Source organism: Pipistrellus kuhlii, unplaced genomic scaffold (assembly GCF_014108245.1).
Source record: "Pipistrellus kuhlii isolate mPipKuh1 unplaced genomic scaffold, mPipKuh1.p scaffold_m20_p_6, whole genome shotgun sequence".
Lineage (NCBI taxonomy): Eukaryota > Metazoa > Chordata > Mammalia > Chiroptera > Vespertilionidae > Pipistrellus > Pipistrellus kuhlii.
In genome coordinates this window covers 19,261,081-19,273,859 of record NW_023425562.1, presented here as the reverse complement: position 1 = coordinate 19,273,859, position 12,779 = coordinate 19,261,081, and the positions used below count along the sequence as shown (strand labels likewise).

The 12,779-nt window shown below is 44.9% G+C and overlaps 1 protein-coding gene and 1 long non-coding RNA gene across 4 annotated transcripts; one reads left to right on the top strand and one right to left on the bottom strand.

Annotated features, from left to right (window-relative positions):
• Window positions 1-2,058: 2,058 nt before the first annotated feature.
• LOC123651516 lies at window positions 2,059-5,685 on the bottom strand. Of its 2 annotated transcripts, none has more exons than XR_006740292.1 (5): window positions 5,244-5,685; window positions 4,874-4,931; window positions 4,082-4,317; window positions 3,279-3,364; window positions 2,059-2,224 (listed from the first exon to the last, which is right to left on the bottom strand). It is a non-coding gene; the product is annotated as an uncharacterized LOC123651516 (long non-coding RNA). The 2 variants fall into 2 exon arrangements; XR_006740293.1 differs by having other exon boundaries at window positions 5,421-5,685.
• A 144-nt stretch (window positions 5,686-5,829) lies between these two features.
• On the top strand, window positions 5,830-12,779 carry ZNF397 (zinc finger protein 397). 2 transcript variants are annotated; one of them, XM_036417540.2, is made up of 4 exons: window positions 5,830-5,927; window positions 7,376-7,866; window positions 8,127-8,265; window positions 11,617-12,779. In XM_036417540.2, exons 2-4 carry the CDS (start codon window positions 7,453-7,455, stop codon window positions 12,651-12,653), a joined length of 1,590 nt encoding a protein of 529 aa, XP_036273433.1. In that variant the 5' UTR covers window positions 5,830-5,927; window positions 7,376-7,452; the 3' UTR covers window positions 12,654-12,779. The 2 variants fall into 2 exon arrangements, with proteins under 2 accessions (XP_036273433.1, XP_036273434.1); XM_036417541.2 differs by lacking the exon at window positions 5,830-5,927 and adding an exon at window positions 6,283-6,487.

The window sequence follows — 12,779 nt, the reverse complement described above, 5'->3', positions numbered from 1 at the left end:
TTGAATTTGGACATGTCAGAGTGGAAGCATCAGTTGATTACCCAGGTTAGACGTTCGAACAAGTTTGAAATTAAGATCTGGGGCTTGGTAGATGGAATGTGATGATACAATAAAGACCATGTGGTTGCTCTTCATCCCCCAATCCTGGCACAGACTGAGCCCATAACCCATGGAGTCTGCGCTCACTCGGGTTCCTGTCAGAATGAATGAAACTGTAGGGCACCCTTTGTGTCCACAGAGAACCGGAGAGGTGCGTATGAGATGAAAACTCACCTATTTATGTCAAAGTGTTACAGTAGAGAGACAGTGTTCCTCTAGTAGCCGCATCAGGCGTGGGAACACAGATTTGGCGTCATTCATATGTGAGTAGCAGAGTGCTGTCATGTCATTCCCTGAGAGAAGGCGTGTGTGCAGAGAAGAGTGTTACCCAGGAGCTCGGCCAGAGCCTCACGAAGGAGTAGGTGGTAAAGAGAAGCCAGCTAGTCAGTGTGTAAACGGGCAGTGTGTAAATGGAGGAAAAGCAGTGCCCTGGAAACTGAATGTTTAGAAAACAGGCAGGCTGCCAGCGGTGACCAATGCTAGAGGTCACAAAAGGACTGAGAGGCGGCCATCGGATGTGGTAACAAGGCCACTGTCTCCAAAAGCTCAGCTTCTGCGGGATGGGGAGAGGAGACTGCATCGCGTCAGGGTGAGGAATAAGAAGTGACTGCATCCTTCTCTCCATACTTCAAAGATTATACATTAGTATAAAGTTATAGCTTAGTTGTAGGCAAACTCTTTAGTCAACAGAGCCAAACACCAACAATTAAAATGTTTTTTGAGAGCCAAATTTTTTTTAAACTTAAACTTCTTCTTCAAAATAGACTCTCCCAGGCCATGGTATTTTGTGGAAGAACAACACTCAAGAGCTGCATGTAGCTCAAGAGCCGCAGTTTGCCAACCACAGTTACAGCTTAACACATTTTAGTACACTCTCAACAGGGATGGTAACATGCAAAAATGTGGTCACTTTGGCTCTTAAGGGTCAAGCATCAGCTGTCTGAAATGCCACCATAAAGAACACCTCCTTCCCCCAACAGCAAAATCCAAAGCACAGCTTTGTTTTCAGTGATGTTTATGCTGTACTTAGAGAGAACAGTAACCCACACCACGTGGGAAATAAATCCACACCGGTAAATCAAAGGATAAACACTGAATGCTCAAGAGACTCAAAGAAGACAATATTTTACATTTTATATGTCTTTTCCAGAATTAAATTAAATGTCATTGCTGCATTAATCTTGGCACTAGTGTTCTCTAATTCCTTTACTAAAAACAAAACAAAATAAATGCAGTTACCACTCCTGCTTTGGCCCCAGAAGTAGATAGGACACCGGGGAGGTCGAATTGACCTCTAAGTCAAAACACTACCAAATACTTTCTGGTATTCTGTCACAAGAGAGCAACAAAACCGTTTTTCAAAGGTAAATATTCCTGTTTGGTCCCATCTTCCTGGGGAAGGAGGAAACGAAAATCCAGCTGCCTTTCAAAGAGCAACTCTGAAGAGATTTGTCAAAACAACCTATATTAGGCTTGGCAAATAGCCAATCAGACCCAGGGAAACTCCTAATCTGGTCGGAGTTGCTTTTCTGAGACCAGGTGTCTCAGCTTCCCATTTACGGGTCAAACACTTGGCCGCCGCTGCTGCCACCACCACCAAACCACCACCACCACCAAACCAACAGCCACACCAGGTCGTTTTCTATTCCCAGATATTTCACTTAATGTGAATATAAGGCCTCTGGGTAACTGGGAATTTCCCTCTTCAACATGAGAACCATGGCTTATAGCTTCTGGGGTTTTTTTCGTGTTTTGTTTTTTGTTTTTTTGTTTGTTTGTTTTTTGGTTTTTTTCCATCAACTTGTAATGCTTTTATGACAAGGAAACAAAGCTTTTTTTTAATTTTTATTCATTTTTTACAGAGAGGAAGGGAGAGGGGTAGAGAGTTAGAAACATCGATGATGAGAGAATCATCGATCAGCTGCCTCTTGCACACCCCCTAACTGGGGATATGCCCACAACCAAGGTACATGCCCTTGACCAGAATCGAACACGGGACCTCTCAGTCCGCCGACCGACGCTCTATCCATTGAGCCAAACCGGTTTCAGCAAAACAAAGCTTTTTGTTTAAACAGTTCATTCGAGTCACTCTGGGAAGGCCCATTTGGTGTCTTAGAGGAGGAACCTATAAGCACAAAAATGAGGGATTTGTGTTGGTTTTAGACTCTGCTGGATGCCCGGTGCTTAAATCAGTCCTTTGTCCATGTGGACATCTGGACATAACTGTTTAAAGAATGGATCAGAATCCACATCTGTCAGACTCAGAAGTCTACACTCTATCTACCACATCAGTTTCCCAAACGAAATTTGATAAGAATCATTTCCAGTATTTGTCAAAAGTATAAATTCCTACAACTCTTCCTTGTGTGCTGATTGAAGGCCCAGAAATACATGCTTTTAACAAAGACCCTAAATAATTCTTACCATCAGGCAAATTCAGGAGTGTGGAAATGTTCCTTCTCTTGGCCTCCACACTCTCAACAACTCAACCCTCCCTCACCAAACGCCAACAGTACACATGCACTGAGCTCTGCTCTGCATGGGTTAATTCACTTGGTGCTCATAACAACCTCATAACATAGGTACCACAACTATCCTCATTTTTTTCAGAAAAGGAGATGGAGGCGCAAAAAATTTAAAAAGTATGCACAAGATTACAGAGCTAATAATTGAGAAGCCTGGGATTTGAAGCTGAAATTGTAACCAATACATTATTTTGCCCAGACACATGTGTCCCATTTGTCTCCAATGTTCGGGCCCCAATTTTCGCCTTTGGGCACTCATTACTCCTGGTGATGAAATTCACCTTGTACAGATGCTGGACCACACGGGAGAGGTAACCCTGGAAAAGCAGATCCTCTGCTCTTGTGGCATTCACACTAGGAGTTCTGAGCGGTAAGTAAAGTGAAGAAGCTTTTCTTTTATTTCACGTGAGCCCTTCCCTTTTCGTACCAGTGTTTCCCATGTACTAATATTGAGTGATATTTGCCGAATGAGTGGGGGATTCATTTTCCTTCAGCATCAGAATCCACTGTCTCTATCCGTTATTACCAAACAGTGGCTTACAGCTAAGGGACTGTCAGCACCCTTGTCTCACTTGATGACTGGGAAGTAGAGCACTGTTGAATGACACAGAAATGCAAGCAGTTGAACTTGACGGAATGGATAGCTGTACTCACCCATCACCAGTTTATGAGTCAGGAAGTGAGGTCTCACCAGACACTAAAGCTGCTGGTGCTATATCCTCCGACGCCCCGGCCTCCAACTGTAAGAAATAAATTTCCATTGTTTATGAGCCACTGAGTCTATGGCAGCCTTGGTTCAGCAGCCCAAATGGACTAAAACACCATGCAAAGTAGAAATTGTTGGTTAAGGCTTTTAAAAAGTAATCAGGCCGAAACCGGTTTGGCTCGGTGGATGGAGCATTGGCCTACAGACTGAAGGGTCCCAGGTTCGATTCCCTTGGTTTTGGGCACATCCCCAAGAGTAGGGGGTGGGCAGAAGCAGCTGATCAATGTTTCTAACTATCTCTCTCCCTTCCTCTCTGAAAAAAAATCAATAATATATACATATTTAAAAAAAAAAAAAAAAAAGGTAATCAGCTGCTATCCCACTGTAAACCAAGTCCTAGAAAGTAGCTCTAAATTTTCGGTCTACATCTCTTATAATTAATTAATTTGCATTTTAAATATAGTATGTACCACCTTATAAGGAATGATAGGAACTGGGGTTTTTTTCCTCATGTGTCACTTTCTTACCTATTTTGAAAAGAAATGAGATTATCTATTGAGGCAAATGCCACCGTTACACACTCAACACTCATCTATCTATTCCCTTTTTCTGCCTTTAACATGTTGCCTCTTTGCACAGTCCCTCTGGGAAAGTTTCCTGAGGTGTACTCAAACCAACCTCTACGGGGCCCACAGAGGAAGAGAGGGGCTGACAGCTCCAGAATTAAACCAAGTTTATTAGGAGGACTTACAGACAGAAGCAGAGACCGGAGCGGCAGCCGGACACTGAAACCTCCACACCCAGGAGCGGCTGCAGCTTCATATATTGAGCCTCCACGAACACAGGTGCCCTGCAGCCATGCCACGTGCTCCTTAAGCAGGTGGTTTCTAGCCAAGGTGTGCGAGAACATTGCTTTCAGGTGCTCTGGCCATGCCTCCCAGGGCGGACTGCTGGTCGCCCAGAGCAAGTTGCTTCTTCTTCTTTTTTCTTTTTTTAATATATTTTATTGATTTTTATTTTTTTTTTAAACAGGGAGAAAGGGAGAGGAATAGAGAGTTAGAAACATGGATGAGAGAGAAACATCAATCAGCTGCCTCCTGTACACTCCCCACTGGGGATGTGCCCGCAACCGAGGTACATGCCTTTGCCCAGAATCGAACCTGGGATCTTTCAGTCCGCAGGCCAATGCTCTATCCACTGTTGAGTCAAACCAGTTAGGGCACAACTTGCTTAAGATGGCATCAGGCCCCAGCCAGTTTGGCTCCGAGTATCAGCCTGCGGACTTGGGGGTCCCTAATTCAGTTCTGATCAAGGGCGCTCATCCAGGTTGTGAGCTCAGTCCCTGGGGGGGTGGGGGTGGGAGGGAGTGGGGGAACAGATGATCAGTGATTCTCTCTCACCATTGATGTTTCTGTCTCTCTCTCCCTCTCTCTTCCTCTCTGAAATCAATAAAAAAATTGTATATATTTATTTTTTTTTAAAAGATGGCATCTGTCAGGCCAAGCATAGACACCAGTCTTCCCAACACCCTTATTTTGTTCACCTTCCCCTGATTGTTGCTGGCCTCTCCTCGGCTCTGGGACATGAATCTTCTTTCCTCTCTGAAATCAATAAAAATGTATTTTTTTAAAAATTAGTAAGTCATTAATACCTCTGTATGCTGATGAATTTTTCCCCCAAATACGTGTCTTTTGTCTCCACAAGGTATTTGTTTTTATATATGTCAACTTGTATTAATGCTTTTAAAATAATCAAATACAAATAAAACGGGAAATGCTTGCAACAAATGAACTGATACCCTCAACAAGTAAAATACTTGCAAGTATAAAAGAAAAAAAGTGACACCTCAATTTTAAAAGTGGGGAAAGCCATTGAAGAACCGTATGTGTTCAATCACCAGGAGGGGGACATACCTTATCCTCGAGCTAACTACACACAGCAGGAAACATCATTTTTCACCTACGAAACGGCCAAGGAAAATTTAAATTCTAAGATTCCGGGGCAGCTGGATCCCAGAAAACCGGAAACCCCTCTGGGAGGGGCGGAGCCTGGGAGCGCACGGCGGCCCTGACCGGGACCCGCGCTCTGACCTGTAGTCTGGGGTGGGAAGCCGTGGCTGCTGCGACGCCGTGGTTACCATGGATCCGGCCTGTTGTCACGTGATCACTCTAATCAGAGAACCTGGGAAGGCACCGGAGCGACAGGAAAACGTTCCTAAAACATCGGAGGGGGGGAGATCCGGAGTGACTTGGAAACAAGATGGGGGGGCGGGGAGAAGTAGGTGGCGGGAGGCGGTGGGCAGCGAGCCGCCAGGGTGGGGAGGAGCGGCCTCTCACGGCGCCCCGCCCTTCCGCCATGCCGCCCGGCCCGGTCAGCCCCGCCCCAGCCCGGGGTCCCGGCTCTGCGGCGTCCGCGGACGCAGGGGGCGGACGGTGGAGGGACAGGATCCAGCGCGCTGATTGGCTGCCGGAGAGCGCGGTGGGGCGGGGCGGAGGGGCCCGGGGAGTCGCGAGCGGAAGGCCACGGGGGTGTATTTCCGGTCTTTGTGTCTCGCCGCCGGGTCGTTGGGCCCCTCGCCGGCCGCTGCTGGCTTCGCGGTGAGGCTCGCGGGCCCTGAGGTAGAGGGAGGCGGGGAGGGTGCGCGGCCGGCGGCGGCGCGGGGAGGAAGAGCCCGCTCCTCGCCGGCCCATCCCTGGGCCGAGGCGCCTCGTCCCGGCGGCGCCTCCTGGTGACCTGGGGACGCCGATGCGGTTCAGTGATTCTCCGATCCCTGGATCCCGCCGGGAGGGCACTTGCTCCCCACCGCCCCGACCTTGCAAATGCTGCTGCTGAACCGAACATCAAAGTAGAAAAGCCAGTGCCGCCGAGCTAAATAAACCACAGATCTGTAGCCTTCGTGTCCTCTCTCCAGCTAATGGTAGTGTTAGGGTTTGTTACCACTGTCCTGCTAATTGAAGAGCATTCCCTCCTGTGGACAGTCCCCCATCCCAACGTCAGATTCTGTCCGACCTGGATCGGAAAATGTAATACGTACTCGTTGCCATAGTTCACTTTTTAAAAATGTTTACTCCAGTATATTCTAAGCTTCTTGAGAGCTGAGATTGGCCTTTTCACTTCTGTCTCTATATCTGACGTGGTTTCAAACAAGAACTTCTTGGTTATTCCCAGGTAGAGTCATTTATTCAGGAGCAAAAGCCTTTGCATCCTCTGACGGGGCTCAGGACAGAGAACATAATTAGTTCCTGTGTTCCTTGAAGAAATTCAGTGAATACCAAAATTGATCAAATGGCAAATATTCAACATTTTTATTTAAATATTTAATATGCATTTTTTTAAAACTGTTTTACTACTAGTACCTTAAATGAATCAACACTATTTGCCATAGTTTACTAAAAATATATTCTTTAAAATCAGCATTTTAAAATCCCAGATAGATACTGTTACCTTTGGTAGTCTGAGGCTTATAACTTTATTAAAGAGGGAGTTCTGCCCTGGCTGGTTTGGCTCAGTGGATAGAGCGTCAGCCTGCGGAGTGAATGGTCCCAGGATTGATTCCAGTCAGGGCACATGCCCAGGTTGCAGGCTTAATCCCCAGTTGGTGGGCTTGCAGGAGGCAGCCTATCAATGATTCTCTCTCATCATTGATGTTTCTCTCTTTATCCCTTCCTCTCTGAAATCAATAAAAATAAGATTTTTACAAAAAAATAGTACTGTTTTACATGTTAAAGAGATTTTTCTCCTCGATGCGTCAGAATTGAAAGAATTAAAAAGGAAGTTTCTCAGTATGTGACTCATGTTAGTATTGCATTATTTTGCTTCTAAAATAATTTCTTATAGAATTAGTGGTAGAAATTCTATAAAATAGGACACAGTGAAAGACATGAGTGAATTTTAGTTTGCCACACGATTATTATTTATTTACATCCTCAAACTGGCTCCCTTTCAGTATATTATTGGGCTGACTGGTGTTTATTATCAGTCCTTCGAGGTGTGGTTTTGTTTTTTTTTCACTGCTATAAGTTAACAGTGCTTTTTCACTCTTCAGGAAAGAAGAGGTTATTCAAAGAATTTCTGAAGTAGAGAACCCAGTTGTGAGTTTTTTATCAGCTGTTTCAGGCCGGAATGGCTATGGAATGCAGAGCCGTTTCAACCCTGCTACCTCCAGATCCTCAGGAACAAGAACTAATACTAGTGAAAGTGGAAGAAAGCCTTTCCTGGGGGCAGAAATTAAAGCAGAATGGGAGTACTCGATCTTGCCAAGAATTGTTTCGCCAGCAGTTCAGGAAGTTTTGCTACCAGGAGACTCCTGGGCCCCGGGAGGCCCTGGGCCGCCTCCAGGAGCTGTGCCACCAGTGGCTCATGCCAGAGTTGCACACGAAGGAGCAGATCCTGGAGCTGCTGGTGCTGGAGCAGTTCCTGAGCATCCTGCCCGAGGAGCTGCGGGCCTGGGTTCAGCAACGTGGTCCCAAAAGTGGCGAGGAAGCTGTGACTCTGTTGGAGGACCTGGAGAGGGAATTTGATGATCCTGGGCAGCAGGTGGGGACAGGGAGGTACAGTATGCTGTGGGAAGAGGAATTTACAAACTGGAGCATGTGGCGTCATCATAACAGTAGATGGAAATTTGTCTCTATGGAACCATGACCCTGAAGTGACTACTAGGGCCATGCCCTTCTCTACCTTTAGTTATTTTTCCCTTATCCCTCATGCCTGGCATGTCTTTGTTAACCTCTGAGATTTTTACTAAGCATTTCCCTAGGGATTTTCTCACCACACTAACCGTATTTTACTGGTTTCAGATTCCAGCTAGTCCACAAGAACAAGCATTACCATGGAAGGATCTGACATGTCTTGGAGCATCCCGCGAGTTAAACACCCAACTCCAGCCTTTAAAGGCACAGCTGAAACCTTGGGAACCTTGCCTTTACCCCCAAAGTGGTAAGAAATAGGAACTCATCTGGGAACTGTTATCAATTGGGCCTCTGGCTTTGAAGATACACAATGAATTGCATTTTACAAACATGCCACATGTAAGCCTCACCTTTATTATTCTAGGCCAGAGGTGCTCTTGACCTAGAATTTAACAGCTTTGTATTCAGCAACCCTCACAGATCACAGTCAGGCTTCCTTGTGTCAGTTTCCCTGTCATTCATTTACTTTCTAGAAGCCCAGTGCATGAAAATTCTTCTCTTAGCCTGGCCTGCCCCTCTCATAGTCCAGAAGCCCTTAGGTGCAGGAGGCGATGCCCCTTCAGCCTCTACTGCTGCCACTGCCAGAAGCACAAGCCTCAGCCGGCCCTGGTTACCTGAGCCACAGGCAGCCGCCATCCAAGGCTTGCCTGCATCTCAGGTCATCCCTGGGGGTGCTGAGGAGACTGGGGGACTCCAAAGGCATGTGCACAGAGTGGACACACGCCCGCCGCCCCAGCAGAGCTGAGGGGATCAGGCACCGCCCTCATAGGGTGTGGGCGCTGCCATCTTTGAGAGTGGGGCAGTCAATTAGCATGTTCCTCCTTATTAGGTGTAGGTGCTGCCATCTTTGCAACAGCATGAGGGTCAATTATTATATTCCCTCTTTATTAGATAGGATTCCTTCTTTATTCCTTCCTTATGTATCTTACCTGAGTAATAATACATGTCTAATAGGCACTGGGTCTCTGTCTTCAAGGAACTTTCAGGTTTATGTAGGTGGTGGACAAGCAAGAAGGCAATTGCAGTATAGTGTAGTAAATTATAGAATAGGAATAGGCACTGGGCACTGTACCCAATCTTAGCGGTTCAAGGAATACTTCTTATAGAGACATCTAAGACTTGAACTAGATGTGGGGAAAATAGGCTAAAGGAAAAGACTTTCTCAATATTTCTGACACTGAATGTCTGAGATTTTCCCGCATAGCAGTTCTGACACTTAATGTGATGTATAGGGTTTTCCCCTCACAGTAATCAGTTCTCACACTTAACTCCCCAGAATTAGTGTAGATCCCACAGGTTAAGGTTTCAGTCTCACAAGACTGACCCCCCACTTCAGATGCCAATTGCAGGTAACGAGTCCAAGTTACCCACACATCTGACTTTTTGTGAATTGACAATTCCATGTCCCCCTCCTCGGGTTTCGTAGTTTCTTGAATGGCTCACAGGACTCGGGGGTTTCCCTTACTGCCACTGGTTTATCATAAAGGATATAAAAGAACTAGCAGTACATGGGGTAAAGCCAGAAGGGTCCTGAGTGCAGAGCTTCTGGAGCTGTGAAGTTTGGGATACCAGTCTCCTGACACTTGGATGCATTCACCATCCTGGAAGCTCTCTCAACGCCTTTAACGTTTTGTTTTTTACAGAGGTTTCCTTACCTGGGCACAATTGATGAAATCATTGGTCGATGATGATTAGCTAGCTAACTTAGTCCAGCCCTTCTTCCTGAAAGTCAGGAAATGGGGCTGAAAATTCCAATCCTCTAATCACTTGATTGGTTCCTATGGCAATCAGCCTACCTCCAAGAGTCAACTCATTAGCATAATCCCAGGTATAGTTGGTAGGGGCTTACAAACAATGACTCCTCTCACATCTACCACTTAGGAAATTTTAAGGGTTTTAAAAACTCTGTGCCCAGAACTGGGGATGAAGAACAAATATCTACATATATATATAAACCTAATATGCAAATTGTCCTTGTGGGAGTTTGACCAGGAGACTGGGTTTTCAATTGCTTGCTATGTGTGCTGACCACCAGGGGGCAGCATGGAACAAAGCAAAACCCTGACCGGCAGCCAAAAAGGGAGACTCCAGCCAGCAGCTGGAAGGCCCAATCAGCTCTGATGGCCAGCCAGGCCTAGGGACCCTACCAGTGCACTGGGCCTCTAGTAGTAGTATATCACACAAGCAAAGGCCACAAAGTCCTGAAGGTGAGAGAATATACCCCATTGTGGGAATTGCAGATAATTCAATTTAACCTGAACAGAGAATTAATAGAGGAGAGGTAGTAAGAGAAACTGGACAGGAAATGGGACCCAGATTGTGGAAACCTGTATGTCATTCTAATTAGTTTGTACAGTGCAGGGGGTTACATTTGAAGGGATTTGAACAAGGGAATGACGTGATTGGATATATGTTTTAAAATTTAGTTGCAGGATAGAGAATACATTTGAAGGCAGGAGGAGAGCCCTGTTAGAAACTTATAATCAAGTGGCCACAGTGAGTAAATCAAGGTGAATTATGGTGAGAGGTGGGGAATATCAAAGTTGACTCCTGCTTAACGGTATTTAGATTGTACTGAATTAGTTGGTCATTGTTAAAATGGAGTATGTGGGTAGGAATGGGGGTTTCAGGTTTTAGTCTTAACTGCTTGGTTAATAGTGGGCCTATTTCATATACATGGAAAACATAAAGAAAAAAACATACTGATGATGTATTTAGGCGCTTGTGAAATATTCACAAGTAGCTGAAACCAGCTTGGCTCAGTGGATAGAGCATCAGCTTGCGGATTGAAAGGTCCTGGGTTCGATTCCGGTCAAGGGTATGTACCTTGGTTGCAAGTACATCCCTGGTGAGGGTTGTGCAAGAGGTAGCTCATCTATGATCTTCTCTCATCGATGTTTCTAACTCTCTATCCCTCTCTTCCTCTCTGAAAAAAACAAAATATTTTTTTTTAAAAAGAAAAAAAATCAGTTATCTTCACTTTAAAAAAAAAAAAGAATCACTAAAAACAATTTTTTTTTTAAAGAAATATTCACAAGTAAATATGTCCAGTTAGCACTGGATATGAAAGTTTAGAGCTTACCAGAGGAAACAGGGTAGAACTGGGGATCTAATTAGTGTATAACGTAAGTACATTAGTAATTGAAGTCTAGAGGATAGACAGTTTATAGAATGGAGATGATACATGAGAGCCCAGCACAAAATTTGAAGGAACGTATGTTTGAGTGGTTGGCCTTGAATCTGAGAAGGAACAGCCACAGAAATCAGGCTAATATCGCTGTTTCTGGAAGGGAGGTGTTGTCCACAGAGTCAGTGTTACAGATATATGTGAACAGTGATATCTTTTGTGTTTGGCACATCTGTTTTCTCTCACATTGAAAGTGAGTGTTGACGAAGGACTTGTATACATGCATATAAGTACAACCAATGGACATAAAACTATGGGGAGGGAGGGGATATGGGGGAGGGAGGGAGGGGGGCAAAAAAAAAATCATTAAAATATGTAAAAATAAATAAATAAATAAATTAAAAAAAAAAAAGTGAGTGTTGAGAGTGACTGAAGAAATTAAAAATCTGGCTTTTGTTGTTATCATTTCAGATCGTGAGAACAATGAATCGACAAAGGAGGATAATTCAGGAGGAAAAACAGGACTTCCCCAGGAACTTTCATTCAGAGGAATCAGTGAACACAAAAGCAGCTTCGAGTGGCAGCAAGGAAGTGCTTCAAGGAAGAAATTAGGAAGCTCCCCTTCCCCAGCAGGCAGTTTTACTCAAGCCATCACACACAAATCCCTAAGCAAGAGATTCCATCATGAGCCACAAAGAAGCCTGATTCTAAGTACAAACTCCATAACATTTCAGAAAGTTCCTACAGAAGAGAGACCTCATAGATGTGAAGTATGTGGGCACAGGTTTAAACATCATTCCTCTCTAACACAACATCAGAGAATCCATACCGGAGAAAAGCCCTACAAATGCAGCCAGTGTGGGAAGGCCTTTAGCTTGAGGTCGTATCTGATTATTCATCAGAGAATTCACAGTGGAGAGAAAGCATATGAATGTAGTGAGTGTGGAAAAGCCTTCAATCAGAGCTCGGCTCTCATTAGACATCGGAAAATTCATACAGGTGAGAAAGCTTGTAAGTGTAATGAATGTGGCAAAGCATTCAGTCAAAGTTCCTATCTCATCATCCATCAAAGAATTCATACTGGTGAGAAACCCTATGAATGTAATGAGTGTGGGAAAACCTTTAGCCAAAGCTCAAAGCTTGTAAGACACCAGCGAATCCACACAGGAGAGAGACCTTATGAATGTAATGAATGTGGGAAAGCATTCAGGCAGAGCTCGGAGCTGATAACCCATCAGAGAATACATAGTGGAGAGAAGCCCTATGAATGCAATGAGTGTGGAAGAGCCTTCAGTTTGAGCTCAAATCTCATTAGACATCAGAGAATTCATAGTGGAGAGGAACCTTATCAATGTATTGAATGTGGCAAAACATTCAAAAGGAGCTCAGCCCTTGTTCAGCATCAGAGAATCCACTCTGGGGATGAAGCTTATATATGTAATGAATGTGGGAAGGCTTTCAGGCACAGATCAGTCCTCATGCGCCATCAGAGAGTCCACACTGTATAAAGTAACTGGTTGGTGAATACAATGAATATAAACTAGAGGCCTGGTGCATGAAATCTGTGCACTTGAGGGGAAAGGGGAGTCTCTCAGCCCAGCCTACACCCTCTCCAATCTGGGATCCCTTACAAT

What these genes read in the sequence shown, in the direction of transcription:
- ZNF397 (XM_036417540.2), top strand. Translation starts at nt 7,453, where the DNA reads ATGGCTATGGAATGCAGAGCCGTTTCAACCCTGCTACCTCCAGATCCT. An exon ending in TTGATGATCCTGGGCAGCAG is followed by an intron (nt 7,867 to 8,126) that starts GTGGGGACAGGG and finishes TACTGGTTTCAG; the next exon opens with ATTCCAGCTAGTCCACAAGA. An exon ending in TTGCCTTTACCCCCAAAGTG is followed by an intron (nt 8,266 to 11,616) that starts GTAAGAAATAGG and finishes TTATCATTTCAG; the next exon opens with ATCGTGAGAACAATGAATCG.